The sequence below is a fragment of the Aspergillus lucknowensis genome (genome assembly GCF_044049455.1).
Source record: "Aspergillus lucknowensis strain CBS 449.75 chromosome Unknown BJX67scaffold_5, whole genome shotgun sequence".
Classification (NCBI taxonomy): Eukaryota; Fungi; Ascomycota; class Eurotiomycetes; order Eurotiales; family Aspergillaceae; genus Aspergillus; species Aspergillus lucknowensis.
In genome coordinates this window covers 316,753-342,146 of record NW_027263549.1, presented here as the reverse complement: position 1 = coordinate 342,146, position 25,394 = coordinate 316,753, and the positions used below count along the sequence as shown (strand labels likewise).

Sequence of the window (25,394 nt, the reverse complement as noted above, 5' to 3'; positions counted from 1 at the left end):
AAGGGGTGAAGGAGAAAGTCACGCTGCAATCTGATTAAAGATGGCCCGGCAGAAGAGCAAGTTAGCAACACAACTTTATTCACTACACTCTCTCGCTTATATCTTGCCTCACACACTACCTTTGCTCTTTTCTCTTAAAAGGTTTTTGTCGATACTTGCCATGCAATTTTCTTCCTTCCTCTGAATTTTCTTGCCTGGCTTGTTATCCAACATCTTCTGAGTCAAACGGCCTACAAGGCCTCACGACGCACCCCGGCATCTCATGCTCACGGCCTCCTTGGTCAGAAACAGCAATCGAGATGTCTGACTCGGGCTCTCCATCGTTTCGGGTCGCTGTCGAGGGTTGTGTACGTTTCTCTGCTCTCTTTGGGTCTTTATCCGCTGTTCTTTCCTGTCTCTAATTCGGAAAATAATATATAGGGCCATGGCTGTCTCCACGACATCTACGCTTCAGTTGAGAAAGCCGCCACCTTAAAAGGTTGGGATGGAGTTGATCTATTGATTATTGGGGGCGACTTCCAGGTCAGCTCGTGCTCCCTTTGCGGTATTCTATTCTATATCTAACTACGATCTAGGCCGTTCGCAACTCAAACGATATGGCTTGCATGTCGGTCCCGCCCAAGTACAAGGAACTTGGCGACTTCCATGAGTACTATAGTGGAAAACGCAAAGCTCCTTATTTGACCATCTTCATTGGTGGAAACCATGAAGCCAGCAACTATCTTTTCGAGCTTTATTATGGCGGATGGGTCGCACCTAACATCTACTACATGGGCGCGGCAAATGTGCTACGTTGTGGCCCGCTTCGCATTGCTGCCATGTCTGGCATCTGGAAAGGCTACGATTACAGAAATCCGCATTCGGAGCGGCTCCCGTACAATCGTGACGATATTTACAATATCTATCACATTCGAGAGCTCGACGTCCGCAAGTTACTTCAGATACGCACCCAGGTTGACGTGGGTCTCTCGCACGACTGGCCCAACAAGGTTGAGTACTCCGGCGACTGGCAGCGACTTTTCCATATGAAGAAGGGATTCCGCGACGACTCTCAGAGCAATAAACTCGGAAGCCAGGCAGCCCGATATGTTCTGGACCGCTTACGTCCTGCCTATTGGTTTTCTGCCCATCTCCACGTCAAGTTTGTCGCGTTGGTCCAGCATGCGACTGAAGAAAATGAAGTCAAACACAGATTCGGCCTAGACGGAGCTTCTTTTACTAGCATGATTCTCGGCGAAGAGGATGAGGCGAATCAATCTGTCGGGCTGCAAGTGAACGAGAATACTCCCATAAGCAGTGCGCAAGAGTCTGAAGTGGCCGAAGCCGCACCGGACCAACGCAAGCCTGATGACACCCCTGGAAAACTGTCAGCATGGAATAACTTTCATCAAGTCGCGGCGAAGAACGAGGCCGAGGAGAATTCTCGCTTCCTGTCGGAACAGGCAAAGAACCCAGGCAACGCTAGTCTCGACGTCCGGCATAATCTGACTTGGCGCAAGGTCGACTTTGACGAAGATGGGATCGGCCGAAGGCTCGCAGGTGTTGAGAGAAGCGGTCATCCACGAGAGGCTAAGAAGCAGAAGATCCAGCATGAGAAGCAGCCAGTGAAGAATTCTGACGAGATAGACCTGGATCTCGACAGCGACTCCGACCAAAACAGCCAGGAGCCCGCGCAACCTTCTGTCCCAAAGCCGATCACGGAGGAAACCGCTCCTCTCCCTTCTGTCTCGCAAAGCGTCCAATCTGATGTCTCTGAAGATCTCCGCAAGCAACTTCCTAGCAGCTTTGCAGCTCCCCAGCGCAAGCCTCACGTCGCCGCTGTGAACGACCCATTCCCTGAAGCAATCACGAACAAAACCACCAGCTTTCTCGCACTCGATAAGTGCCTTCCAAACCGGGAATTCCTTCAGCTCCTAGAATTCGACGTTATATCTGATACACATGGAGCCCAGACCGAGCGTCCTTTCCGTCTGCACTACGATAAAGAGTGGCTCGCTATAACACGTGTTTTCGCGGATGACCTCAAACTGGGTGACCCATCCGCCAGACCATCTCCAGATAAAGGAGACGCAGTCTATCGACCTCTCATCGAAAAGGAGGAAGAATGGGTCGAGGAGAACGTTGTAAAACCCGGAAAGCTTGCCGTGCCTGACAATTTCACACTGACCGCCCCGGTCTATGACCCTGCTGTCCCTATCACCACAGAGGAACAGCCTCCCGAATACAACAACCCGCAAACCGCTTCCTTCTGCGACCTCGTCAGTATAGGGAACAAGTTCTATCTAACTGAAGAGGAACGTGACGCGCGGATAGCCGCTGGACCGCGTCCATGCGATAATCCGAACGGCATGAGCCGTCGTGGCCGAGGCGGCTTCGGCGGGCGTGGCCGTGGCTATGGGCGTGGAGGGTATGGCTATGGTCGTGGGGGTCGTCGTTGAGTATTCTCTATATCCCTTGATATGAAGTGAAATGAGATGTTATTCTGTGCCGCGTTTCACCCGAAAGCGTATTATGTTATGTGAGTTCCATGGAGCACACTGTCTGCGCATGCTCACATAATGGATGACAAAACTTCAGTACTTGTCTGGATGAGTCTTTGTGCCTTTTACTCTATTATGCTTGTAATCTAAGTGGGTTCTTAGAGATGTTGTGCTGCTGTGTTAATAGTGAACTAACTGAGACATGGCAAAGCTGAGATGAAAAGGCGAGCTGATATGGAATGGAAAATTGATTATTCATGGGAAATAGTAACCTGACGCTAATCATCCAGCTCAAGAAGACATCTCTTCAATTTCCTCAATGCGTGGCCTCCCAGCGTCACTGGCCCCAGCCAGCGGATTGATCCTCAACCCAGCGATCTGATCACCTAGCTCCAATTGCGGCTGGTCGGCGGTTTGATGTCCAATACCCCATAGAATCGCCTTTTCCGCCCAGGCTTCCATGCTTTCAGTCAAGACACGAAGATGGCCGCGGACAATGGCGTCTGTTTCTCGAGCTTCTACAGCGCCAACTGTGCGTAGAATGTGTGGTATATTGCCGATGCTCGTGGGTTCATTCATACTTCCCGCAGAACGAGCGAACCCATAGGACGAGTCGTCCGCGAGGGTGAATCCGAAGCCTATATTGTGACTTCCGCGTGATTCCCGAGCTGCGTCGAGTGCTTTCAAGATATCGAGAAGGAGGACGGCACCGGCGCGTCGAAGGATGGCGGATTCCTCCTCTGGCTCCAGGGTGAGCGTTGCAAGGGTGAGATCAACTGCTGATGATAGAATTGATGGGCCGAGGCCAATAATATTTGTTTGGACAGCTGTCGCGAGAATAGAGAGAGCGGACGCTCGGACGCGCAAATCGTCGGGCTCATCGTCGCGGGATGAACCCGCGGCCCAGGCAGAGATGATATTTGCTGAGCGGGTCGCTTGCTCAGGTGTCTCTGATTCGGAATCATCCTCGTCCAGAATTTCTTCGAGAATTTTGGATGTCTGGGGAGACGAGAGCTCCCACCCTGGCGCAGCATTCTGCTGATTCTGGCGCTCTTCGTGCTCTCCTTTCCGTCTCTCTTTTTCTATGGCTTCCTTGCGACTCTTCTGGGCTTGTGGCTTCTGAGCGCGTCTTCCTGCGACGGTTATCAGGCCATCTCCTAAAGCCTTCGCGGTCTCTCCTGCCAGCGCTTCGCTGAGCTCTTGTATGGTGCGAAGGAGCGCCTCCCCAATTTTGAGTCTTTGGTCTAACGTTGCATTTTCGCTTCGATCGATATATCGGTCGATCAAAGTCTTTACAACCGTGCGTGGGTGTCTGGAGGCTAATGTGCCGATGAGTTTGATAGCGTTAAGATATATGAACGCGTCACTGGCGGCCGTTTGCGAGGAGTCGGTGATGATGGACAGGAGGAGGGTGAGCGTGGACGGTATATCGAGAATGGGCGAAGATTTCTTGATCAAGTCGGAAATGAGTGAGAATCCCTCTGCTTGCACTGGTGGATGTTCGGAGTTGAGATTCACTAAGGCGCGACGATGGATCTCGAAGTCGGGGATCTCAGACGATTTTTTCCCTTTTGGTCCGTCGTTTTCTGGCGAAGTAAGTTGAATTTCAAGGAGCATAGACGCTGTTGTTCCGGGTTTCGACAGTGTTGGTGGTAAGTGCGGGAGAAGCAGGTCAAGCTTCTCTTTGATATCCCCGAGTAGCTCGCTCGTCTCGTGCGACATAGAGAACTCGGGCGAAGCAAGGATTGTGGAAAGTAAGCTAAACACAACTTGAAGTGATTCGGTAGTGTCATGTTCAGCAGCCTCGCTTGCCTCCGCCTCCTGCGGATGTACAATGTTGGCTAACGATGATAGCGATAGATGGCCTGAATTCCCCTTCCCCGCTTCCTCTCTTTGAACAGTTGCCCGTCTCAGTTCGCCATCTATGATGTGTTTGATGAGCTCAAGCACCTTGAGAGGTCTTCGAGAAAGTGTGTCTTTGAAGTTATCCAGAAGCGCTTCTGCTAGCTTCGCGCTAACAAGCCTCCGTATGATGTTATCAGAGTCTCTGTTGTCCGAGAGGAGCTTGAGTTTATCCGAAGTATGACCCCAGCTTGAAGGGTGAACAAGCCAGGTCTCGCTCACGTACAAGAACGTTTCGCTTGTCTGCTCGTCGCGGTTAGGGTCGGCATCTAACAACGACATGAACAATTTTGTTCGAGCTTCTAGAGTATCAACGAGGCCAACTAAGTCGATTTCCGATTCTTTGGCAGTCCGCATTTTCAGCAATATATTGTTCTTCGTGTTCGTGTCATATGTGCAGGCAGAGCCACCATCCCATAGAAAATTGTCGATAATCTTCTTAAAAGGGAGGAATCCCACAGATATGCCGAAGTACGTTTGCAGTACCGCCATAATATCGTCATAAAGCCCAGTATGGCTTTGCTGGATGCTGAAGCATGCTAGTCCCCAGAGTGGGAGAAGGATAGGGTACACAACCCTCTTGACAAGCCCGGGGTTCGGCGGTTGCAGAACCAGCGTTCTCAGTCTTCCAATTGCCAACAAAATCTCAGCTTCAGTCGCCAGGACCTGCTTCGATATCGGTGTCTGTTCTTCACGCGGGGCCACCATGTATACACGGGATGATTCATCGAGAGTCCCTGTAAGAGTCTTAAAGATTGGCTCTAAGAATATCGAATGACCCACAGCTCCAGGTGTCCCGTATGCTCTTTTGCCTAGTATTCCGTTGCCCACGATATATGCAGCAGCTTTTCGCAGATCGGGATCATCGCCATCAATCAATGCTAGCAACTGCGGTCCAATGGCTCTGAAATAAAAAGCAGCTTCCATTTCCTGGGGAACGGAGGAGAGTAGGCGCGAGGCGTGCATAATGGCATTAACTGTGATATGCGGACCCCTGGCTGCTTGGTCTTGCACCTCTTGGCCAAGCGACGGCGCAAATTGCGAAGCGAGAAAGACGATGGTCTGTATCACACCGTTTGGACGTAAGGGGATCTTTGACAAAAACCGGGTAACGACTGCCTTGAACCATGATGTAGGATTTGCTTGAAGGAAAGCGGACAAGGTCGATAGTAGATCTGGGCTCGAGGTACTATGGGCGAGTCAGTACGTGCAAGTGCAAGCGACATGTGCAAACATACTCTTCAACTACTTTCGATAGAAGTTGCTGATACTGATGTCGACCATCGTCGTGGCTTACCTTCGGGTTAAAGCCTAGATCTGACAATGCACTTATGATATCACTCAGTATCCGACTTCGTATCACGGGTTGTATGCTAGGCCGGGCATCAACTAGAATTTCCGATAGTGTTGCTAGGATACGGCGAAGTAGAGAACCATTTTGGGGGTCTTCATATACAGGGGTATATTGCTGCGCGATCACTCCTGCTGGTAAAACGGATATTACCCGCTTCTGGAGGGGAATTCCAACCCCGGACGAGAGTGATGGGTATATTCCTTCTAGAGAAATCAGGTCCAAAAGAGCGTGGAGAACGCGGCGCCGTTTCGCATCCTCTAGATTAGGGTCTTTCCCGTGATCATGGGCATGAGATATTTGGTCTGCATCAATTACTGGAATGGCAAATGCTACATGAATCTGGTGAAGCAGGTCCAATGCCTTGCCGATGACACGCAATCTCGCATCGCTAGAAGTCTCGGTGATACCGTTATCCAAGATCTCTATGAGAGACTTCCCACGAGATCTCTGCAGTTCATCTTAAATTTAGTTAGCAAATTCCCGTTTCGGAATTGTCAATTTGTCGGGTTTACGTGCCACGTTGAAGAACTGGGCCCAGGAAGTTGCTTGCTGCGGCAAAAGCCTCTTTGACCGTTGATCGGTCCCCCATGGCGAGTGAAGTAGAGCCCTACTTAATCTCTGAGGCCGGTATATTCCCATCATACGACAGTATTTACTGCCCGATTTGGGCAGACAGTTGCGATTCGTCCCATCGAGGTCATCGTCTGGTATCCAAAGCAATTCGCCATTGAAGGCCATTATTCTCGGTCCGGGACAATAAAGTTCCGCAGCGATCTTGCCTGAGGCACTGTCGCGAACCATCCATGGATCTCGGCTTCCTTGCAAGCTCAAGAGAGCAATCGACAGCATGGGAAAAGAGACATCGATGTGAGCAAATACCACTACTATTCTCTCCATGGTCGTCGTCTTTCTACGGAAATTGACTTAAATGTTGTAAGCTGACCGGCAGCGACAAGCCGAACAAAGAATTATTACTAGAAAGACCGGGCATGGTCGCGGTAATGCGTTACTGGTTGCATGCCTGCCCCCAAAAAACTATCTTAGCAACAAGTCTGTGCCCCTCCTTAGGCTTTATCCCGTCATCAGCGAAGTCTAGAAATTGCGGAGTCCAGTGATCACAGATTTGCCGAACTGGCGGGGCGGAGACCTGCGGAGCGGACCAAACCCTTATCAAGCAGAAGCCCCTCCAAAAAAAAAAAAAAAATTGCCCCGCCACGAGCGGAAAGCACAGGAACATTCCGTCATACTACGACCTATTTTTCAATTCTCCCCATTCATCTGGTTTCTCTGAAGCGTTTGACATACTCAGAACGATTCCGTTGATCCCCCTTCCCCTCAAATTCGCGCCTTGAGCCTTACCCCACGCTCGCTACGAAATTTCTAACTGCTGCCACCCGCGAAATGTCGGCTGACGACCAAGCGACACCGAAGGAGGAGGTTGCGGAGTCTCAATTCCAGAAGCCCGGAGACCTCGTCGAAAGAGATGAGGAGACCGGTGTTATGCAGGTTGAAAGTTTGTGCATGAATTGCCATGAGAATGTGAGTTTTCCGACTGTTTGAGAAAGAAAATTTTTTTTCGTGCGATGAGACAAAAATAGACTGGCCTAATATTTGTTCAGGGAACTACTAGGCTCTTGCTACTCCGAGTGCCATTCTTTCGAGACATTATCCTGGAGTCATTCGAATGCGAACACTGTCACTTCAAGGACAACTCCGTCAAGTCTGCTGGTCAGATTCAGGAGAAGGGCTCGGTATACACACTGGATGTTGAAGATGAGGCCGATCTCCAGCGACAAGTCATTCGAAGTGATGTCTCTATATTCAAAGTCGAGTCTCTAGGCATCGAGATGCCTAAGGGCGAGAGCCAGCTGACTACGGTGGAGGGAGTTATTCAGAAAATTCACGAGTCACTGTCAAGCGAGCAGCCGTTGCGGAAAGTGCAGGCCCCTGAACTTCACGATGCGCTTGTGCCAATCATCGATAACCTGCAAAAGATTCTAGACCGAGAAGGTTTCCCGTTCACCGTATCTTTGGATGACCCGACCGGCAACTCATGGATTGCTCCCACTACGCAAGATACTGGTCGCAAGTATAGACGTCGCGACTATGCCCGCACTCACGAACAGAACGAAGTGCTTGGAATATCGTCTGACCCTGAAGCCCTTAAGAATGAGGGTGAGGGGGCTGGAAACCCGGAGGACCTTGACATCGTTGATGGAAAGGTATACAGCCTTCCCGCCGAATGTCCCGCCTGTTCGAAGAACTGCGTCGTCAACATGCAGAAAGTACACATCCCATACTTCAAGGAAGTATTCATCTGGAGTAACGTCTGCGACCACTGCGGGTATCGGTCTAGCGATGTGAAGACTGGTGGCGAAGTCCCCGAGAAGGGAAAGCGAATCAGACTCAGCGTGGAGAGCATGGTGGATCTACACCGTGACATCCTCAAGTCTGATACCTGCGGGCTGTACAGTGAGGAGCTCGAGGTTAGCGCGGTCCCGGGAACGCTTGGTGGAAGATTCACTACGGTGGAGGGTCTACTCACTGAAATACGCGATCAACTCAAGGGTCAGATCTACGATGTTGACGATACCACGCAGAGCGGAGGTGATAGCATGGCAGCATCTGACAAGGAGAAGTGGGATCGATTCTTCAAGCGTCTCGATTCTGCTATTGCGGGGGAGATGGAGTTCGTCATCACACTCGAGGATCCTATGGCGAATAGCTACGTCCAGGATTTGTGTGCTCCGGCACCTGACCCTCAACTCAAGACCGAAGAGTATACCCGCACAGCCGAAGAAGAAGAGGAACTGGGTTTGAAGGACATGAAAGTTGAAGGGTACGAGGAGGACGCGAGCGAGAACAAGAAGGCTGAAGAAAGCGCTGAAAACAAATCATGATCTAACGATACCCTATAGACACGTTGCTTTTTGCGATGATGACTTTGACTTTGATGTTTTGATGATATGTTGACTTCCTTACGTGCGTGTTTATCGGGACGTCGGGGCATTATCAGGGGTTGTACTATCTACGATCGCGGTTTAAGATGTATGTGAATACTTTGGGTTATGGAACGGAAAAGTCGATCTCGGTTCAGAGGTTACTCATCATAGAGAGTATATCGAGTCATGTCATATCGTTCGTGGCTGGATAGTCCATAACATGTGAGTTCCACAGATCTTCCGGACAGATCTGAATTCCATCCTCGGTCACAACCCTCGCCGCTGTGGTCTTCTGGTTCGTAACGCCAGCAAGTTCCTACACAAGAGGGCCTCTTGCAGGACGCGTTCATGAGCTCAGAACTCAAAGATCTTCGGGTCCGGCAGATTTAGCTCAATGAATGCTCCCGCTCAAGAGCAGATATTTGCTCTCCTCCTAAAACCCCTCCTTTCGTCTGGGTACCGGACGCTCGAATGCTGCAAGGACACTAGCCTGGCGTATATCCTAACTGGGGTAGGAGGGAACGAGGTGTTTTTGAACGTAGTCGGCGGACTACTGCAGATCCCGCCTTCGCTGCCGCATTCATGAAGCAAACGGATTAGCATGAATCGTTATCGTATTGATCCGAAGCGACTCATGTTCTGTTTCCTCCCCCTCCTTCGGCTGCACAACCCTCCCTTTCTTATCGATTTTGACATTCGCCTTCTCCAACTTCGTCAGGACATCCCCACCTTCATCCTGTGCCGTCAAATTCAACACCTTCCCAAAGACAGTACTCCCTCCATCCAAATGCGGTGCTGCTGCAAACGTAATGAAGAATTGACTCCCATTTATCGTAGATCCTGCCGCTCCCTGAGATCCAGGCGCTGTTGGATTCTTGACGGGCCTGGATGCCATTGAGAGTATCCCGCGCGTATTATGCCGCAGAGCTGGAAGGTAAATTTCCTGGTTCAATGCGGAAGGGTGGTATATTGAGGTACCGCCTTTGGGAATGTCATCGAAGGGGAGCGTAGGTTTTATGCCACCACTGGGAGGGTCTCCTGCAGGCCCTAGGGAGATGTCGCCGCCTTGAATCATGAAGCCGGGGATTAACCGGTGGAATGGGGTGTTGTTATATGCGCCGGACGCGCAGAGGGCGATAAAGTTCTGGAAAACGCAATTTCCGATTAGTCCATGACAAGTATGCGGATGAGGATGTAAAGATGGTATTTGGAGAGAAGTTTCGCCATACCTCCGCAGTTTTTGGCACAGCTTCGCAGAAAAGTTCGACCTTGAGGTCGCCTTGCGTGGTATGGAGCTGTGGTAAGAAGACAATGTCAGCGCTTTTCGCGTGTTACAGAAACAGGGATCAAATAAGATGTTTGCTCACAGTAACAGACATGTTCCAATTTTGATTTTGCGGCGTGCCCAGAGATCTTTCGGCAGCTGTGTTGTGAAGAATCGGCCGATGCGGAGCAGGACGAAGAAATTCGGAGAAGGCGCGCAGTCACATGACGTATGAATGGAATTGATCTGTCAAGCTTGAACCTCGCAATCGTTGTCCACTTCTCTAGTGTGGCTTCAGTTTGACATCTCCTCGACGTATCCACCCTCTGAATAACTCTACAAGCGGATTAGGCGTCGCCTTGCGAGGTTCCTCCTCTACTACTACCTCCCGCCCTTGGGTCAGCAACGTCAATCAAGTGCAAATAAACAGACGATAATATCAGAGACAAGGAAGATGAACAATCGACCTGTTGACCAGGCATTGGCCACCCTACTGCCTACGCATGCACAAGATATTCCACAAGAACTTCGGAAGCTAGCTTTATCCCTCGTCGCCCAGTCTCGGAGTTTCTCCTCAAGTCTGAAGCCAGATGAGGAGATCGCGCGCCCATTTGCTTGCGCCGAGCTAGCTTGTAAACGGTTTGTTATTGTCATGCAAACCCTACTCTATGTACTGGCGTCGGCCGTACTGACCATTCTGTCTACCATTCAGACTCGCGCGCTCTCTCAAACTACCTCCTTTACTCGGCCAACCGCCATGCCCCCCACGAACCTATAAAAAGCTATACACTTTCCTCGAACGGTCTATAACCCCGAGCATCTCGAGCCCGAAGCGTACAGATAGTAATTCAGGTCCGGCGACGCCGTCGCGCTCTGGATCTGCACCGTCCACACCAACTAAAGGATCAAGGCCCGGTGGGAGTCCGTTAAAGGTTTCCGCGACCCCGAGGGGCCTAGAGAATACTCCGAGTAAATCTACACCTCTGAAACGGAATCTTACAGATATCAATGGACCACATCCGCCACAAAAGTTAAACAAGGCTCATAGCGGTAGTCATTTGACTTCGAGCAAAATCCCTGATGCGCCGGCATGGGTTATGGCGTCGATCCGTATGGTCTGCAAGACTCTCTCAACTCCGGCGCCGCGGATGAGTACATGGTCTAGACCACCTATCTCGCGAACACTTCCTCCGCATATATTTGCCGGCGTATCCTCTATCCTCGACTTCATAGATAGCGGGGATGACTTCGACGAGGGTGCCATGGAATTCTTAGAGCCTGTTACATCCACCCAGGATAGGGAGAAAGACGAAGACTTCAAGGAAGTCGTTAACGCCTTAGTCGTGGCTGTTTATTTCCTCGTCCTTGCAAGGCGGCGAACCGCAAGCGAATCCTCTACCGACGGCCCGCAAGGTGAAACCCGAAAAATGGACAAGAAGACCTTCTCGGAGATGCGCCAGACTGCGCTTGGTAGTCTTGGCTTTTCTTCCGGAGTACGACGACACCGCGAGGATGTCGATCAGTGGATCGCACTCATCATGGAACAAAACTGGGCTCATGGCAAAGAGTGGTTTGAGAATGTCCCGCAGGGTGGGGAGTTGAATGGGGATGATGACTATCTTTCTGATGAGGGCGGACATTATGGCGAAGATCTGCGGAACACTAAGCGCCAAAAGTCTTTCCCCGGGGACGGTGGCACGTTCCTTTCAAGTGACTCTAGGCGTGGGCTCCTTCCAGGCTTGGGGACAATGATGCAGGACCGTGTGGACTGGCTAAGTCCAGAGCGACGGGAAGATTACATTCAGTGGAAGGCTGACATTATGGCTCGAATTGGGCAACTAGAGGCGGCTGCTCAAGCTGGCGCATAAAGGCCGACGTCTCATCACGCGGAAACTCTTGTGTAGGCGGATCTAAAGAATGATACCCTGGCCTCGCGACCTAAATTCTATCTATTGACGTAGCTAATGTAGATGTAGTAAAACGAATCGCCGGAGCATCTATGTCTGCGCCCAGCACAGAGATTGCATTAGAAAGAGACTGAAGTCTATCAATCATCAAAAACCTCGCCATAATATCAATCAGGGTTATAAATGAGAAGCAACCAAAGGTTCAATAGGCCTCCACCTGGGTAAGCTAGTACCAGATACTCCGCGTGCGGTGATGGGGAATGGTTTCCTGCCCGTTTTGTTCTATTTCTTTTATCGTGTCGTAAAGGAAGAAATCTATGAGGATAGCGTTTATGCCTGTGCCTGTGCCGGATGATTTATTGACACCATTATGCTCAGGTTCTTTCGGTGAGTGGCCATTTTGCTGCGTGTCTGCGTGACAACCATTACCGTTCTGCGAAGGGTTGTCTGAGTGCTCTCTAAAGCCCGAGACACCGCAGGAGTGGTTATGGCCATTGGATAGTGGGCGACTGTGAGGTGTTGCTGGCACAGACTTGACCTCTGGGTGTTGCCGTTCGATTTCACGTCGGATGAGTTCTACACACCATATACTGGTAGCACGCAGTTCAATTTCCCAGGTAGATCCGGTGGGAATGTCCTTGTGCTTGCGGATATGTGTGTCCAGTGGCGGGGAGTACATTAGACATCCGAGGTAATGGAGCATCTGCGGAATGCGATAATCTGGGGGCCCCTCAGTTATTGAAGCCCAAGCGGGGGTTAGGAAACGGAGAACATACCTGCGAACATTGTGATCTTGTCAATATCGTGGAACTCCCCGTAGTCCTCCCCGTTAAAACATGCCCACAGGTCTGCGACTAGGATCTGGGCGCGCTTGTACAGCCGAACTCTCCGTCCTTGGAAGACGGCCTCATCCCGAAAGCAGGGGAATCTTTCCGCAAGGAGGTTAACAAGAGCGGCCGCGGAATAATTCGCATTGTAGATGCAGTTGGTGAAGCTGCCGTCGAAGTCCTATATTATTTTAATATGAGGGAAAAGTTGCGCAGGCTATGATCATCACGTACATTGCATAGCACGCGCCCGGCTTCCCGCAAGCACTCCAACCGCTCGTGCAACAGAGGCATCTCCTCATCCGTTGCAGATCGGAACACATGCTTGAATAGCTCCTTTGTACATTCCTCCTCGTTTATCCAGAACTCTGGGCTCGTGATGGCGATATTCTCATCCAAGGCTCGTTGCAAGGCAGCCACCAAGCTCAGGTATCCGGTCCATCTACTCCCCCGATACTCAATTGCAAACCGCTTCTCCTCAGTTTCGGCAGACCAAAAGCAGAAATTCAGCAAGTCCATAGTGAAAATAAAGTCCACCGTGCTTTCATCTTTCGTCTTCGGGTGCAGTGCGTGCTCCGACCACGAGTGAGTTGAGTATTGTTTCTTCTGCATCTGGTGCCATATCGTCTCTGCGGCGGCTTTCGTTTTCATGGGATCTAGGGCGACGTGGATGGCATTGTCAAAAACGTATTGCGCATTCTCGAGGACCTTTGTCTCTGCTGCCCCGGGGTTTGCGGCTTCTGCTCCCAGTCCCAACGATTTACGAAGGAGAGCGAGCAGCTCGGGGTCTGCCTCGTCATCCGACATAAGTGTGGGGAGCTGTTCTTGACGACTGGAAAAGGCGCAGAGGGAGCGGGAGCGGGAATTGAGTGAGAAGGAAGCGAGCTGGGCTTGAGGAAAGGGGACGGGAGTTGAGATGGGCTCAGGTTGAGAGGTGAAAGTGTCATGATTCATGAATGGTTCAAGGAGTCAAGACCCAAAGAATGGGTCAAAAGCAATATTTGGAGATCGCCCCAGTGGATCCGCGACAGCAGCCAAGGACGTTCCTGGCAGGTGCAAGAACGCCCTTCGAATCCTCCAAAGCAAAAGAGAAAGAATTTATGGTGAGATTGGAGAGCTCTCTTGCGTTGTTGTCAGTCGAGATACATTTTCTCGATAGCTTTCTTTGCTTTTTCTTGTTGTCGGAATTCCATTTCTTGGCCCACAAATTCAGTGGGAATTCATATACATGAGGGTTCGTTAGCTGAGTTATGCACAGTTTAAGTAATCAATGCATGGCAGTCCAGACCTGTCCCGAAACGGATGGCGCTCAGATCGCCAGCCTCAGAGCCTCAGGCACCTTCCAATGTTCCAGAGATGCGACGGCTTTCGCGTCAAGATGAGGGAACGGTGAGAGAGATTTGAGACTGGAAAAAAGCGGTTCCGTCTATGTATTTAGGCCGTAGATACCTCCCCTTCACCTCCCTGGTGATATATTGGTAATTCCTATGGGGGAGTTTTCTCTTTGGTCGGAATCCAATCTCGACTTATCTTGACGTTTCAAAGACCATTATCCCCTCAATCGAAAACGTCTCGGACAACCATTTTATAATTCGCTCTGTAATGACAGAAGTGTATATCTGCTTGCGTTGCGGGCCGGTCTCCTGACGGTAGCCGGGCAGTTCAACAGGGCTGAATGATTCGAGCGGAGGATATCGAAATCACCTGCATCATCGCTTCTTTGAGGAGGAGATTCTGTTCTCTATCTCCGTTCAAGGTGTTACGGTTTCTGGAGTGGTCAATTCATCGCTGCGCTGCGAACCCTGAGCTGCGGACACACCTCAGGCGATAACCGAGGGATTGTTTGAGGTTTGTCGGTTCGTCATTTCTCTTTCATCTCCTCCAAAGCAAGCGGCCTGCCTCTCTTTTAAGATTCCTCCGACCTCCTTCCCTTCAAGCACGCCCTGATTTTCCCCGTCATCCGCAGTACAGTCTCTACCTTTCAGTCCTTAACTTTGCAATGTCTTTTTTCTTCATTTGTTGTCCTCCATCTTCTTTCTGAGTACCGATTCGCCTTGCGCGCCCTCATGATGACGCGGGACACTTATCTGAAGCGCTCTCTCGGCACCCTGGCCAACCGCATCAAAGAGGTACTCTCATGTCTCCCTCAAGTCGTATTTTGATGCCTTTGGCTATGCTTTACTGGATTGCGAATATGCTGCTGACTCTCTGCTCCTACGCTTCCAGTCACGAGTGCTTCTAGTCGGCGCCGGTGGTATCGGCTGCGAGTTGCTCAAGAACCTCTTGCTCACCGGATTCGGCGAAATACATCTAATCGACCTCGACACGATAGACCTCAGCAACCTGAATCGCCAGTTCCTTTTTAGACATGAACACATTAAGAAATCAAAAGCTTTAGTACGTTGCCGTACCCGAGCCTTTGTGTCATCGCCTGTTCCCCCGTCGCCCTGCACGAGTCCATCGTTCACTGAGATTCGGTCAATATGTTTTCATGGAAGAACTCTGACAGAGCCGGAGTGTTAGGTTGCCAAGGAGGTTGCGCAGAAGTTTCAGCCCAGCGCAAAGATCGAAGCTTACCATGCGAACATCAAAGATAGCCAATTTGATGTGGATTGGTTTGCGACCTTTAACGTCGTATTTAATGCCCTGGATAACCTCGACGCCCGGCGTCATGTCAATAAAATGTGCTTAGCTGCGGACGTACCGTTGATCGAAAGTGGAACGACGGGCTTCAACGGCCAAGTTCAAGTTATCAAGAAGGTTGGCGCATATCTATCTTCTGACCCGCACTACGCGCTAATTTGCTCAGAGCAAAACCGAGTGTTACGATTGCAACTCCAAAGAGGTACCCAAGTCTTTCCCGGTGTGCACTATCCGGAGTACACCGAGCCAGCCTATCCACTGCATTGTCTGGGCTAAGAGCTACCTCTTGCCGTAAGTGCCTATATGCCTACACTTTTCCATCACAGTTGACTAATGGCTTGAAGGGAGTTATTCGGGACAAGCGAGACTGACTCTGACGAATTCGACTACTCGGCCGATGCAGACAATGGTTCGTTATAGCTATAGATCCCGTTTCGGTGCCCATCTAACACGGCGATAGCGGATGAAATTGAGAATTTACGAAAGGAGGCCAGAGCGCTCCAAGAGATTCGCACATCCATGGGGTCCGCTGAATTTGCGCAAAAGGTCTTCGGTAAGGTCTTTAAAGAAGATATCAACCGACTTCGTGGAATGGAGGACATGTGGAAGACACGAGAACCCCCGGAGCCACTCGACCTAAAGGAGCTGGAGGAAGCGTTATCCGTCGAGCCAGCAATTTCTTCGGATGATCAACGAGTCTGGAATCAATCCGAAAATCTCGCTGTTTTCAAGGACAGGTCTGAACCACTACCTAATGTTCACCTCTCGCTCCCTCAAACCGCTGACAGATTACTTAGCTTGGACCGATTAAGTAAACGGCTGAAGAAGCTTCAAGAGTCGGAAGACGGCAATTCCAACGCAATCATAACTTTCGATAAAGATGATGTCGATACGTTGGATTTTGTCACTGCGAGTGCCAATTTGCGGGCAACAATATTCAAGATCGACCGCAAGTCCAAGTTTGACACAAAGCGTATGTCTTCATAATTTCAACGCACTCCAAATTGCCTTCCTGACTTATCTACTTCCCAGAGATGGCGGGTAATATCATTCCAGCAATCGCAACCACAAACGCAATGACTGCCGGACTCTGTGTTTTACAGGCTCTGAAGGTCCTGAAAGATGACTACGGGCAAGCGAAGATGGTAGAATTCTCTATCCCTACAGTAACCGTGTACTGATGCACTTCCCAATCCAGATCTTCCTTGAACGCTCTGGAGCTCGCGCAATCAACTCCGACTCACTAAATCCTCCAAATCCTTATTGCCCTATATGTTCCGTCCTCAATACAAAAGTCAAAATTGACTTGAACCGAGCCACACTCAGTGACCTTGTCGAAAATGTACTCCGACAGAACCTTGGGTATGGAGACGAATTCTCAATCAGCACCGAGCAAGGTGTCATCTACGACCCGGATCTCGAAGACAACCTGCCCAGGAAGCTATCTGAGTTCGGCGTTAAGGCTTCAAGCTTTATCACTGTTATTGACGAAGACGAGAAACCTCGTGTCAACCTTCAACTTGAGGTCGTCACTCTGCAAGACACTTCTTCCCAGGAGCAGACGATCGTCTTTGACAAATTACCCAATATCCTTCGAAAACCAGAAGCACCCACCCCGGCTCCCGAAAGTAACCAGACAAACGGTACTTCGCATTTGGGCAAGCGGAAACGCGACTCTGAAGAAGCCGGCATCGAGCTGAATGGAGATCCCCCGACGAAACGGGTGGCTGGCGTATATATCTCGGACGGGGACAAATCAAATCCCATCAACCTAGACGAAGGCGGAGGAGGCGCGATCTTGATCGACGACGATGACTGAAGACGGCGTTAACAGCGACTTCGGTTTGATATATCGTTCTTGTTCTCTTCTTATCCGCCGGCATATTCTGGTTGAACTTTGCTTCAGTCTTTTGGGTCAAGTCCCTCATGTAACATACTACACTACCCTTACGAATGTCTGCTAAGAATAAAATTTACGGCCTGCCATCTTTGTTTATATCGTACACTTATCGTAAATTGGCGTTCAATCCCAGGCCTTCCACATATACGTCCGTTCGCAAGCCAAATTAAAGAGCACTAAGTCCCCCATCTAGATTAATCACACAATTATTCGCGTACTCATTTTCAGCAAGGAATACGGCCGCATCGGCAACCTCCTGGGGTTGTCCGAACCGCCGGAGCGGGATCTCATTCTTCAGCTTGTCGTTCTCGGCCTGACTGAAGTCTATTCGCGAATCATGAGTCAATATTTCGTCTACTGCGAAGCTTCTCCCTGTTCGGGGTACCAAGCCAATGGGGTTGACCGCGAACGTACCGGCAATCATAGGCGTCTCAATGTACCCTGGTACAATCGCATTAGAGCGAATAACCTGATTACGTAGCGTCTTCGCCGCCTCAACAGTCAATGACCGTGTGAGGCCCAGGATCCCAGCTTTAGACGCGGCGTAAGGCACAGTACCGGTGCCGCCCTTTAGAGCGAGGAGGGATGATACGTTGATAATGCACTTGGAGGGGCTAGGGGTGAGGCCGTCGCCCGTGCGATTCTTCATCCGGTTTCGAATCGAGGCGCGCACGAAGGCACGCGAGGTAAGGAGGGATCCTTCGAGATTTGTACGCAGGATTTGGGTGATATCGCTTGGGTCTGTCCTCGGCAGGACAGTGGATATCGAAATTCCGGCTGCGTTGACGAGGATACTGACGTTTTGCTAGTCGTAGTGGGTTAGTCCCATCACTGGAGGTGTGGAAAAGTAGAAGCAAACATACCATTGCACTCTCCAGCTCCCTCGTCCACACCGCAGCATCTGATACATCGCCTACGAGCAAGCTTATCCGATCTGACGGTTTGACCAACGTGCCAGGTGTGGAGGGAGCTGAATTCTGTGTCTGATCCTCTTCAGGAGCCCGGGTAGCTACACCATCCGTATCCTCGTCGGCCAACCGAGTAGCAGTAGCGTGTCCTAGTGCACGGGACTCTAGTTGCGTCGCCGCACTTTGGAGACGCTCATACGACCGTCCAACTAGAATGATCTGGCTGGCGCCCTCCTGAAGAAATCGATCTGCGACGGCGAATCCAATCCCGGAGCTTCCCCCGGTAATCATGCATATTCGGTCGGAAAGTCTATTAGAAGGATGAAATTGGGTGCTGTTGGGGGGTTGGGTGTAGGAGGTGAATGATCGGGATAGAATATTTCTGCCCACAGAGCAACTGAAAGTACGATTCAGGAATAGCTGGCGACAGGGAGAAATAGTCCCCGAGATTCCACGCAAGGAGATCCTGGCTCGATGCATTTGTGCTTCCTATACAGATGAAAGAAGCTCAGGTTGGCGTACGTATGGGGAGTCGTCGTCCCCGTGAATCAATTCCCATTCGCTCACTCAGGAGGTGCTCGCCAATGTCAAGATGATACGGCCACTGCAAGCAAGTGGGCTTCCAGGAACTGATGAGTATCCACCTGCATGAAATTCAAGCAATTGCATATCAAAAGAGGGGTCGAGACTTGGTCTCAGCGACGCAGAGCTTGAGCACAGACCACCTTTAGGCGCTCCCTTTTGTCGCTTTCTTTCCCCCGGTTTTGATCTTCATTCCCCGCATCTCAAGTCTCAACCATGTCCTCTTCAGAATCACCACAAGCCGAATACGTTACGCTCGTATCCGGCGACGGCTTCGAGTTCATAATCCCACGAAGCACAGCATGTGTCTCCGGCACGATACGCCGCATGCTTGACACTTCAAGTTCGTCTCTTCCTGTGCATAAGAGAAAAGCCCTGTTCTTCTCTAACCAGCCCTCGTAACTACAGGCAAATTCTCAGAAGCGTTATCCGGTCGCTGTGTCTTCGAAAACCTGAGCGGGGTTGTCCTCGAGAAAGTCTGCGAATATTTCTGCTACAATGAGAAGAACAAGGACCAAACGAACGTCCCGGATATGGACATTCCACCAGAGCTGTGCCTGGAATTATTGATGGCCGCAGATTATCTGGATACATGATATGTCATTCGCGTGTGCGTGCTAGAATGGGCTCTTCAGGCCCCGGGCTAACAGGCTTCTAGGTTACGCGGTGGGAAAAATTGATGGTACATGGTCCGGCAGCATATGGGTCCATGGAGTCTTACTGGCTTGGTCTTCGTGCTTGGTATTTTCTCAACTACAAATGGCATTCTTGGAGTACCGGGTATGTACACATTTCATTATAGAATCAACATATTTCTTTCGTGTCATCTTTCATAAGTCGTAGAGGCTATGTTGTGTGATGCAGTATGAGGTCCTTCTCGTGCTGGAATACAGCCCCTCAAAGCCATATGCATTGAAGGCGGCTTGTTTACGCCATCTGGCATCTGCGCCTAGCCTGACTCGGTGGCTAGGGGCTCTATATATGATGGCAGATCAGAAGCATGTCCCTTTTATTCAGCCTTTATCCATCCCATCGGATCAAGGTTTCATTCCGGGGGAGACAAGTCGCTTCTCATTGGTGCCGCGATGGCCGTGCTCTTTAAGATGACAGTTACTGGTTGTTTCTAGGGTTGCAATCGATTATTGCTTTTTGAATTTGTTTCGGGGCGGTCCGCGTTGCTTGTTGCCACGGACTGCCTGCGACTGGTAGATTTTTTCCTTTCCAAAGGCTGCATCTGCAACCCTCAGATAACTCACGACACCTTGATCGACGGCAGCGAGGATGACATTCCGCTGTCCATGCCGTAATCGTACGTAGAGTGGCTTATTAGCCGCGGGAGGATCGAATGGTGTACTCTCAAGTAGAGTCCCGATTTGGGACAGGGTAGGCATTGTGGTATTGGTTCGAGTATTGACAACCGCTATCCTGAAGTCGGGACTCGGAGGAGCGGACTTACGAATATGCGTAGAGGGTTTGTAGACATGGAAAACAACGGCGTAAGGCAGCGTTGCAGAGGAAGGAGAGGCGGTGGCAGGGTCGTAATAAGGGATTAACGAGAGTTTGCGAAAAAGGTCAACTTGGAGAGAACATGAGCATATTATTTCAGATGTGAGCAGGGAGGATATACCATAGCCACGGTGGAACCCGAAGCCAACAACAGGCCCCATTGCCGTGGTCGGTGGGGAAGCATGAAGCCATTCCAGGAATCTCGTAAAGATACCCGCGAGGCCGGGTCCCTGCCGTCTGAGTAACTGATTTTCCAACTCATCGCTCGACTTAGCGCCCGCCGCTTCAATATTACTGTCCTGCGTCCATCCAGGCGCTCGGATGACAGTGTAACCCAAGCGTCTGAGACCTGTGTAAACGGAGAACCTCTCCATGGTTAACCCACCATGTCCGAGGAAACACGCATATGCAGCCTGCAAGCTCATCGGTATCCCAGAGTCTTCAACATCATCTTCCTCACCGTCTCCTACAGCGCACCGGGGCCATCTGATATCCAGGCTCCCTCTCTCAAGGAGATATAGGGCCTCTTCGGGCAGTAGCCATATCCGGCTCCAGCGATCTGCCTGTCCAATTGTCCTGAAGAGCTGTCCTTTAGGATTCGTGACGTAGACGCAAGCATCCGGGGAGACACCGATTGAGGTTGGTGCGGGTTTCTTGCCCGGAGAGTGCTCGGCGATTGTGTCTAGCTTGGATGTCGCGGAGGGTGCAGGTGCAGGTCCATTAGGAGCGTAAACTCCAACAACAATATTCTTTGGATTATGTAACCGAGGGTATGAGAGGGCATTGTGCATCGCCCGCCGAGAGGCAGAAAGGACGTCGGCTTGGAAGAGCGTCGGGTTTGGTTCGAAGTCCTTTTCTCCTCGTTTCGGAAGAGAGGCCTCGGGAGTATCTGTCAGGCTAGGGAAGTTAGTATCTCAACCCGGAGGTGAGCGGAGCTCTCAAGACTGACAAGGAGAGGTTGTTGAGCATGCGAAAGTCCTGGGTCTCGTCCGTCAGGTCCACGTCGAGATGACCCGTTGCGTCGTTCGACGGACTGTTGATTGCAGCTTCGTCCAGATCCACCATTCCGAAGTCTGTGCATCAACTTTAGGTTAAGTTTAATAGACAAATCCTTCGACCGAAGGGTTCCAAAGGGTGGTGTGAGGAAGAACAAGGGAGCATGAAGAGCTGCGATAAAAAAAAGTTCAGGTGATTCGTATCAGTCAAGCTCCAGCCAAACCAGTTCCACATTTCGTCTCTGGTCCAGATCTTCCCCACAGTGGCTTTCGTCTGCTTTTCTCTGGTGCATAATTCTTGGGAGACATGGAATCCGAGCTTGACAGAAGAGTCAAGAGCAGAATTGACCATAACAAAATCCTCGTGCAGGTATGAGACTTGAAGCAACTGTGTGCGTAAGGGCCGTCCCGCCTAACAACCACAGCAGATCTCGACGAATCTTACTAACGCCCTAAATACATACGGCGCTTCTTCTCACCAATATCAGACAGTTCTAGAAATGCTCAAAGACCACCTGAGGGCTATCGACGGATCTCGGGACCAGGGGCCTCAAGATCTGGATCCGAATACCCTCTGTCTGGCGATGGGTTTCCTCGAGATTGGTAAATAGATCGAATTACCTCTCTCATTGAATATGTCTCCAAACTTTCCGTGTTCAGAACGCACGAATGCAGCATGGAGATGCTTTGGCCGTGGTTCAATTGATCAGAATGTCGTTGACTGCGACGATCTGAGGTGAATGAGAATCCGTGCTCCTCCGCCCAAACTGAGGGGTACGATCCTGCGTCTTTCGACCATCCACAAACTCGCTCGCAAGGCTATAGATATCTGCCCCCCACTGAGACTGGAAAATGTAACTGCCTGGCCGTCTCACACGAACCTGAGAAAGAACAAGCACCTTCAGGGTAGCCACCCAAGCCAGGGCTATTTCATTGCAGTCGACCCTCGATGGAGCAAGGTGTCCTCTTCATCTGCTCTAACATTCAACATATTTACTCCCCGAAACATTTGTAGGCTTGCCTTCGTTTTCTCCTGAGAAGCCTTCACCCATGGCATCCACCTCGGACTCCACCCCTCTCCTCGCCGATTCAGAGGCCCTCGAGGCCGGCGAGTATAACCTCCCTGGAGATCAAACCCAAGACCTCACCACTACGCCCCAACAGAAAGAACCAGGGGTTCGAGCAACAATAATCCTCACGCACATCTCAGCGGCTTTGTCAATTATCGCCTTCCTCTTCGACCTAACAGCCATCGCCATCGGCGCGATTTCTCCACATGGCTACTACATATTCTGGGGTCTCCAAACCCGACTGCAAACCATGTTCGCCATCGTACGTTTATCAAGCACCCCATTCCCCCCCAGTGCTTACCCCTGAAGAAAGCTAACAGACAGCAGAGTATCCTAACCTTCATTATCTCATCCCTCAATATGGCCCGTCTCAGACACTCCCGGCGGCCTCTCTGGCTCGGGGTGAATTTGATCGTTGACGCTGTGGCGGTCGTCTACACAGCCAGTGTAGGTCCAGACGCACTAGCACGGAACTTCAACGAGTCGCCCGACTCGTGGCTCCCTGATGAAGGGGCAGTGGCAATTGCGAAGGCGGTGATTGTCGTCCTGGGTATTGGGCTGATTTCTGGATTGCTTGTTGGGTCAGTTTTCCCTTTTCTTGCCTCAGCTTCCTACTGAACGTAACTAATTCGCGTTTTTATAGACTTGTTCACTTGATTCTCTTTCCGGTGCGCTGCTATGCTTCTATCAAGAGTGGGTCATGGCAGACACCACAAACCTGGAGGATCCCGAGTGGTGAATTCAAGATTGAATTTAGCATCAAGTTCCTGCGGCAGGAGGAGCTGCAGGAGGAGCGCCAGGGGTCTCGTTCAGAAGGATCGTGAGCGGGCCTGCAATTGTCTCAGTGCTTACGGAATAAAGTGGACGCCTAGCGGAATTGCGTGTAGCTCTATTGACAAGCGCGCTACTTCCCAGATATTGAATAATACACGTAATAAAAAGACATAACTTGAGAGTTGCGACCAAGAACCCAAACCAGACACCCCACACCATTCCCAAGCCTCTCGCCAACAAAAGCACTAAATACAAAGGATGTCGACGAATATCATGCAAAAACTGTGAACTCCGGAACCAATGCTTTCGTAAGACATAACTGTTCTGCTTCTTCAGGCAGCAGAATTGTAGGGCGACAGGTTGCCTGTCCGTATTGCGTAGGCTGACAATAGCCGGAACAAACTGGCCCATTACCCCAAGCTGTGAACGGGGGACGAAGGGGAGGAGTGGCCCTCTGACGCGAGTAAATGGGATCCCTCCTCGGTTTCTGCTAGAACCCTAAAATAGCTTCCGGGTTAGCTTAGTCTATTAGAGGCTTTTTTTGGTTCCCAACCACCGCCACTCCAAGATGGTGGAGGCCATTAGGATCCGATGGCCGCACTATTGAGGGTAAAGGTAGTAAGGGGTTGTCCGGATTGATATGGGCGGCCTCTCGAGCAGCTTGTTCAATAGCTTCCATCTCCTCTTTGCAGCCAGCGTGGTCGAGTGGGCAAACCACGATTGGCTGCCGGATGATGATGTCTCTTGCGGAGGTCAAATGAGCCTGACGAAGTTAGCCTGTGATTTCGAGTGCAGGGCTTGTGTATTGGATGGACATACCTTGACTGTTAGGTAGTACTCGATTTTGTACAAGCTTGCCGTGGTGGTAAACCCACTAACCGCGTACGTTGGAAACCCCGGCTTTCCTCGAGGGAGGACACCCTCTGCGTCGCGCATATCCTTCGCTGGAAACACTAGACCCATGTTGGTCAGAAAACCCGTTGGGGGCATCTTCACGCCAATAGGCTCAGTTCGTTTCGTCAATTGTTTAACCTTCCGTTGGGGCTCGTCGCCCTCGTGGTTATAGATTATTTCTTCGTCGATGCCGATGGTTATCTTGTTTATCGTGACTTTCCTCGCTTTGCTGATCCAGTCGGGATTTGGCGACAGTTTAACGTAGACGCTCACTGGATCGAGCGGGCCGTACGACCACCGTGGCAAGGAAATGCCCAATGTCACCAAATGATCCGATACTTGTTCCGCGGACTCCGGGCGGTTATACATTCCAAATGTTGATAGGGTGTCGTATCGCGCGATAGGAACTGGAAACGCATACTTTCTCTGGTCTGAGTGTCCTTGCTGTACCATCACCACAATTTCATAATATGTTTCCGCGGTGCGACTGGGGAGTTGCAAACTGGCTGGTGGAACTCGTCTGGATGCGTCTGGTCCTCCTCGTCCGAATGGAATGAACAGGACGAAAGGCAAGTCCATGGACAGCACCTCCTCGTATTCACGGCCTGCTGGACAGCGGAAAAGGAGCATTTCTTTCCCAACAATATCAGTGATATCCTTCCTCGGAGGCGCTAGACGCTTCTTCGCGACCGAATCTGCCGAGGGATGAATCGTTTCGCGACGGACGAGAGATACAGTAACGAGGGATACGTTAACGGGAGCTGTGATGCCGACGCTCGGCCTGATCTCGACTTTCCCTTCAATACGGGGCTGGTGATGGTCAGCGCGAGGACGCATGTGCACGAAATCAACAGGGCAGAACTCACCATAGTCGCAGATATGCCCGGATAACCGATTAGAAAGTTGCCATTTGGCGGTCCTGACACTCGCACGAAGGCGGCCATTGTGAGAGCGCAGCTCCCGCACCACCATCGGCAGGTGGTAGGTGAGGAGAACGCGCTCCAGGGATTATGTGCGGACTATATAGGCTCGATAACGTCGATACGCTTGAAAGTTTCATAGAGGGCTCGAGTCGTCAAAAAGAGGGCGGAGGATCCGGCGACGCGGACAGCCGTGCGACAGTCAAGGCGTGGGAAGCGGCTGTCGCAGTGCGGGATCGGCCAAACACGAACTCGGCGGCTCCCAAAGGGAGAGTAAGGACAACAATGTGGGGGGCTGAATAGGACGCCTTGAAGATGCAAGTTTCACAGATTTGATAATTTGAGCCGCAAAGAAGGGGAGAAGGCGCCGAGGAGGGCGAGTTTGCAGTTGCTGGCGCCGAGGAGGTGGGGAAGTTGAAGATGGGGAGAGCAGCGCTTGGGCTGAGGATCAGAGAACGACTTCGCTTGGTCGCCTGTGGAGTGAGCGCTGACTTTGCGATCTGCAAATCGCAGAGTCCGTCCTCTT

The 25,394-nt window shown here is 50.9% G+C and overlaps 12 protein-coding genes across 12 annotated transcripts; 6 read left to right on the top strand and 6 right to left on the bottom strand.

Moving 5' to 3' along the window:
- Position 1: 1 nt before the first annotated feature.
- On the top strand, positions 2-2,605 carry BJX67DRAFT_245344 (RNA lariat debranching enzyme). The gene is made up of 3 exons (XM_071026170.1): positions 2-347; positions 421-522; positions 576-2,605. Exons 1-3 carry the CDS (start codon positions 300-302, stop codon positions 2,436-2,438), a joined length of 2,013 nt encoding a protein of 670 aa, XP_070889653.1. The 5' UTR covers positions 2-299; the 3' UTR covers positions 2,439-2,605.
- BJX67DRAFT_245290 (RTP1/Tango6 family protein) lies at positions 2,605-6,533 on the bottom strand. The gene is made up of 3 exons (XM_071026166.1): positions 6,253-6,533; positions 5,621-6,194; positions 2,605-5,571 (listed from the first exon to the last, which is right to left on the bottom strand). The coding sequence occupies exons 1-3, from the start codon at positions 6,323-6,325 to the stop codon at positions 2,772-2,774; spliced, it is 3,447 nt and encodes a 1,148-aa protein (XP_070889652.1). The 5' UTR covers positions 6,326-6,533; the 3' UTR covers positions 2,605-2,771.
- Positions 6,534-6,925: 392 nt separating this feature from the next.
- On the top strand, positions 6,926-8,844 carry zpr1 (zinc finger-containing protein ZPR1). The gene is made up of 2 exons (XM_071028242.1): positions 6,926-7,275; positions 7,356-8,844. Exons 1-2 carry the CDS (start codon positions 7,138-7,140, stop codon positions 8,634-8,636), a joined length of 1,419 nt encoding a protein of 472 aa, XP_070889651.1. The 5' UTR covers positions 6,926-7,137; the 3' UTR covers positions 8,637-8,844.
- cyp5 (putative peptidyl-prolyl cis-trans isomerase) lies at positions 8,845-10,111 on the bottom strand. Its single transcript, XM_071028241.1, has 3 exons — positions 10,046-10,111; positions 9,908-9,973; positions 8,845-9,822 (listed from the first exon to the last, which is right to left on the bottom strand). The coding sequence occupies exons 1-3, from the start codon at positions 10,055-10,057 to the stop codon at positions 9,259-9,261; spliced, it is 642 nt and encodes a 213-aa protein (XP_070889650.1). The 5' UTR covers positions 10,058-10,111; the 3' UTR covers positions 8,845-9,258.
- Positions 10,112-10,225: 114 nt separating this feature from the next.
- On the top strand, positions 10,226-11,943 carry BJX67DRAFT_245034 (uncharacterized protein). The gene is made up of 2 exons (XM_071026164.1): positions 10,226-10,581; positions 10,655-11,943. The coding sequence occupies exons 1-2, from the start codon at positions 10,397-10,399 to the stop codon at positions 11,808-11,810; spliced, it is 1,341 nt and encodes a 446-aa protein (XP_070889649.1). The 5' UTR covers positions 10,226-10,396; the 3' UTR covers positions 11,811-11,943.
- Positions 11,944-12,075: 132 nt separating this feature from the next.
- On the bottom strand, positions 12,076-13,483 carry BJX67DRAFT_378005 (queuosine 5'-phosphate N-glycosylase/hydrolase; the record flags this gene model as incomplete). Its single annotated transcript, XM_071032262.1, has 3 exons — positions 12,076-12,569; positions 12,626-12,857; positions 12,911-13,483. The coding sequence occupies 3 exons, from the start codon at positions 13,481-13,483 to the stop codon at positions 12,076-12,078; spliced, it is 1,299 nt and encodes a 432-aa protein (XP_070889648.1).
- A 1,262-nt stretch (positions 13,484-14,745) lies between these two features.
- Positions 14,746-17,138, top strand: BJX67DRAFT_370120 (E1 ubiquitin-activating protein ubaB; the record flags this gene model as incomplete). The annotated part of the gene is made up of 9 exons (XM_071030876.1): positions 14,746-14,805; positions 14,903-15,073; positions 15,200-15,436; positions 15,486-15,610; positions 15,664-15,728; positions 15,780-16,056; positions 16,117-16,292; positions 16,352-16,464; positions 16,518-17,138. The coding sequence occupies 9 exons, from the start codon at positions 14,746-14,748 to the stop codon at positions 17,136-17,138; spliced, it is 1,845 nt and encodes a 614-aa protein (XP_070889647.1).
- A 247-nt stretch (positions 17,139-17,385) lies between these two features.
- BJX67DRAFT_378003 (SDR family NAD(P)-dependent oxidoreductase) lies at positions 17,386-18,418 on the bottom strand (the record flags this gene model as incomplete). The annotated part of the gene is made up of 3 exons (XM_071032261.1): positions 17,386-17,543; positions 17,634-18,024; positions 18,083-18,418. The coding sequence occupies 3 exons, from the start codon at positions 18,416-18,418 to the stop codon at positions 17,386-17,388; spliced, it is 885 nt and encodes a 294-aa protein (XP_070889646.1).
- Positions 18,419-18,925: 507 nt separating this feature from the next.
- On the top strand, positions 18,926-19,305 carry BJX67DRAFT_378002 (elongin C; the record flags this gene model as incomplete). The annotated part of the gene is made up of 2 exons (XM_071032260.1): positions 18,926-19,052; positions 19,118-19,305. 2 exons carry the CDS (start codon positions 18,926-18,928, stop codon positions 19,303-19,305), a joined length of 315 nt encoding a protein of 104 aa, XP_070889645.1.
- A 543-nt stretch (positions 19,306-19,848) lies between these two features.
- On the bottom strand, positions 19,849-21,280 carry BJX67DRAFT_378001 (tRNA-splicing endonuclease subunit sen54 N-term-domain-containing protein; the record flags this gene model as incomplete). The annotated part of the gene is made up of 3 exons (XM_071032259.1): positions 19,849-20,285; positions 20,337-21,112; positions 21,165-21,280. 3 exons carry the CDS (start codon positions 21,278-21,280, stop codon positions 19,849-19,851), a joined length of 1,329 nt encoding a protein of 442 aa, XP_070889644.1.
- A 659-nt stretch (positions 21,281-21,939) lies between these two features.
- Positions 21,940-23,456, top strand: BJX67DRAFT_245277 (uncharacterized protein). Its single transcript, XM_071026165.1, has 3 exons — positions 21,940-22,542; positions 22,608-22,861; positions 22,924-23,456. The coding sequence occupies exons 1-3, from the start codon at positions 22,261-22,263 to the stop codon at positions 23,102-23,104; spliced, it is 717 nt and encodes a 238-aa protein (XP_070889643.1). The 5' UTR covers positions 21,940-22,260; the 3' UTR covers positions 23,105-23,456.
- Positions 23,457-23,574: 118 nt separating this feature from the next.
- On the bottom strand, positions 23,575-25,322 carry BJX67DRAFT_390475 (arrestin C-terminal domain-containing protein; the record flags this gene model as incomplete). Its single annotated transcript, XM_071034641.1, has 3 exons — positions 24,815-25,322; positions 23,874-24,758; positions 23,575-23,817 (listed from the first exon to the last, which is right to left on the bottom strand). Exons 1-3 carry the CDS (start codon positions 24,890-24,892, stop codon positions 23,575-23,577), a joined length of 1,206 nt encoding a protein of 401 aa, XP_070889642.1. The 5' UTR covers positions 24,893-25,322.
- Positions 25,323-25,394: the final 72 nt, after the last annotated feature.

What these genes read in the sequence shown, in the direction of transcription:
- BJX67DRAFT_245344 (XM_071026170.1), top strand. Translation starts at nt 300, where the DNA reads ATGTCTGACTCGGGCTCTCCATCGTTTCGGGTCGCTGTCGAGGGTTGT. An exon ending in GGGTCGCTGTCGAGGGTTGT is followed by an intron (nt 348 to 420) that starts GTACGTTTCTCT and finishes AATAATATATAG; the next exon opens with GGCCATGGCTGTCTCCACGA. An exon ending in TTATTGGGGGCGACTTCCAG is followed by an intron (nt 523 to 575) that starts GTCAGCTCGTGC and finishes ACTACGATCTAG; the next exon opens with GCCGTTCGCAACTCAAACGA.
- BJX67DRAFT_245290 (XM_071026166.1), bottom strand. Translation starts at nt 6,325, where the DNA reads ATGGGGGACCGATCAACGGTCAAAGAGGCTTTTGCCGCAGCAAGCAAC. An exon ending in GGGCCCAGTTCTTCAACGTG is followed by an intron (nt 6,195 to 6,252) that starts GCACGTAAACCC and finishes ACTAAATTTAAG; the next exon opens with ATGAACTGCAGAGATCTCGT. An exon ending in CTATCGAAAGTAGTTGAAGA is followed by an intron (nt 5,572 to 5,620) that starts GTATGTTTGCAC and finishes ACTCGCCCATAG; the next exon opens with TACCTCGAGCCCAGATCTAC.
- zpr1 (XM_071028242.1), top strand. Translation starts at nt 7,138, where the DNA reads ATGTCGGCTGACGACCAAGCGACACCGAAGGAGGAGGTTGCGGAGTCT. An exon ending in GCATGAATTGCCATGAGAAT is followed by an intron (nt 7,276 to 7,355) that starts GTGAGTTTTCCG and finishes ATATTTGTTCAG; the next exon opens with GGAACTACTAGGCTCTTGCT.
- cyp5 (XM_071028241.1), bottom strand. An exon ending in CTGTGCCAAAAACTGCGGAG is followed by an intron (nt 9,823 to 9,907) that starts GTATGGCGAAAC and finishes TGCGTTTTCCAG; the next exon opens with AACTTTATCGCCCTCTGCGC.
- BJX67DRAFT_245034 (XM_071026164.1), top strand. Translation starts at nt 10,397, where the DNA reads ATGAACAATCGACCTGTTGACCAGGCATTGGCCACCCTACTGCCTACG. An exon ending in GCCGAGCTAGCTTGTAAACG is followed by an intron (nt 10,582 to 10,654) that starts GTTTGTTATTGT and finishes TCTACCATTCAG; the next exon opens with ACTCGCGCGCTCTCTCAAAC.
- BJX67DRAFT_245277 (XM_071026165.1), top strand. Translation starts at nt 22,261, where the DNA reads ATGGCATCCACCTCGGACTCCACCCCTCTCCTCGCCGATTCAGAGGCC. An exon ending in TGCAAACCATGTTCGCCATC is followed by an intron (nt 22,543 to 22,607) that starts GTACGTTTATCA and finishes AACAGACAGCAG; the next exon opens with AGTATCCTAACCTTCATTAT. An exon ending in ATTTCTGGATTGCTTGTTGG is followed by an intron (nt 22,862 to 22,923) that starts GTCAGTTTTCCC and finishes GCGTTTTTATAG; the next exon opens with ACTTGTTCACTTGATTCTCT.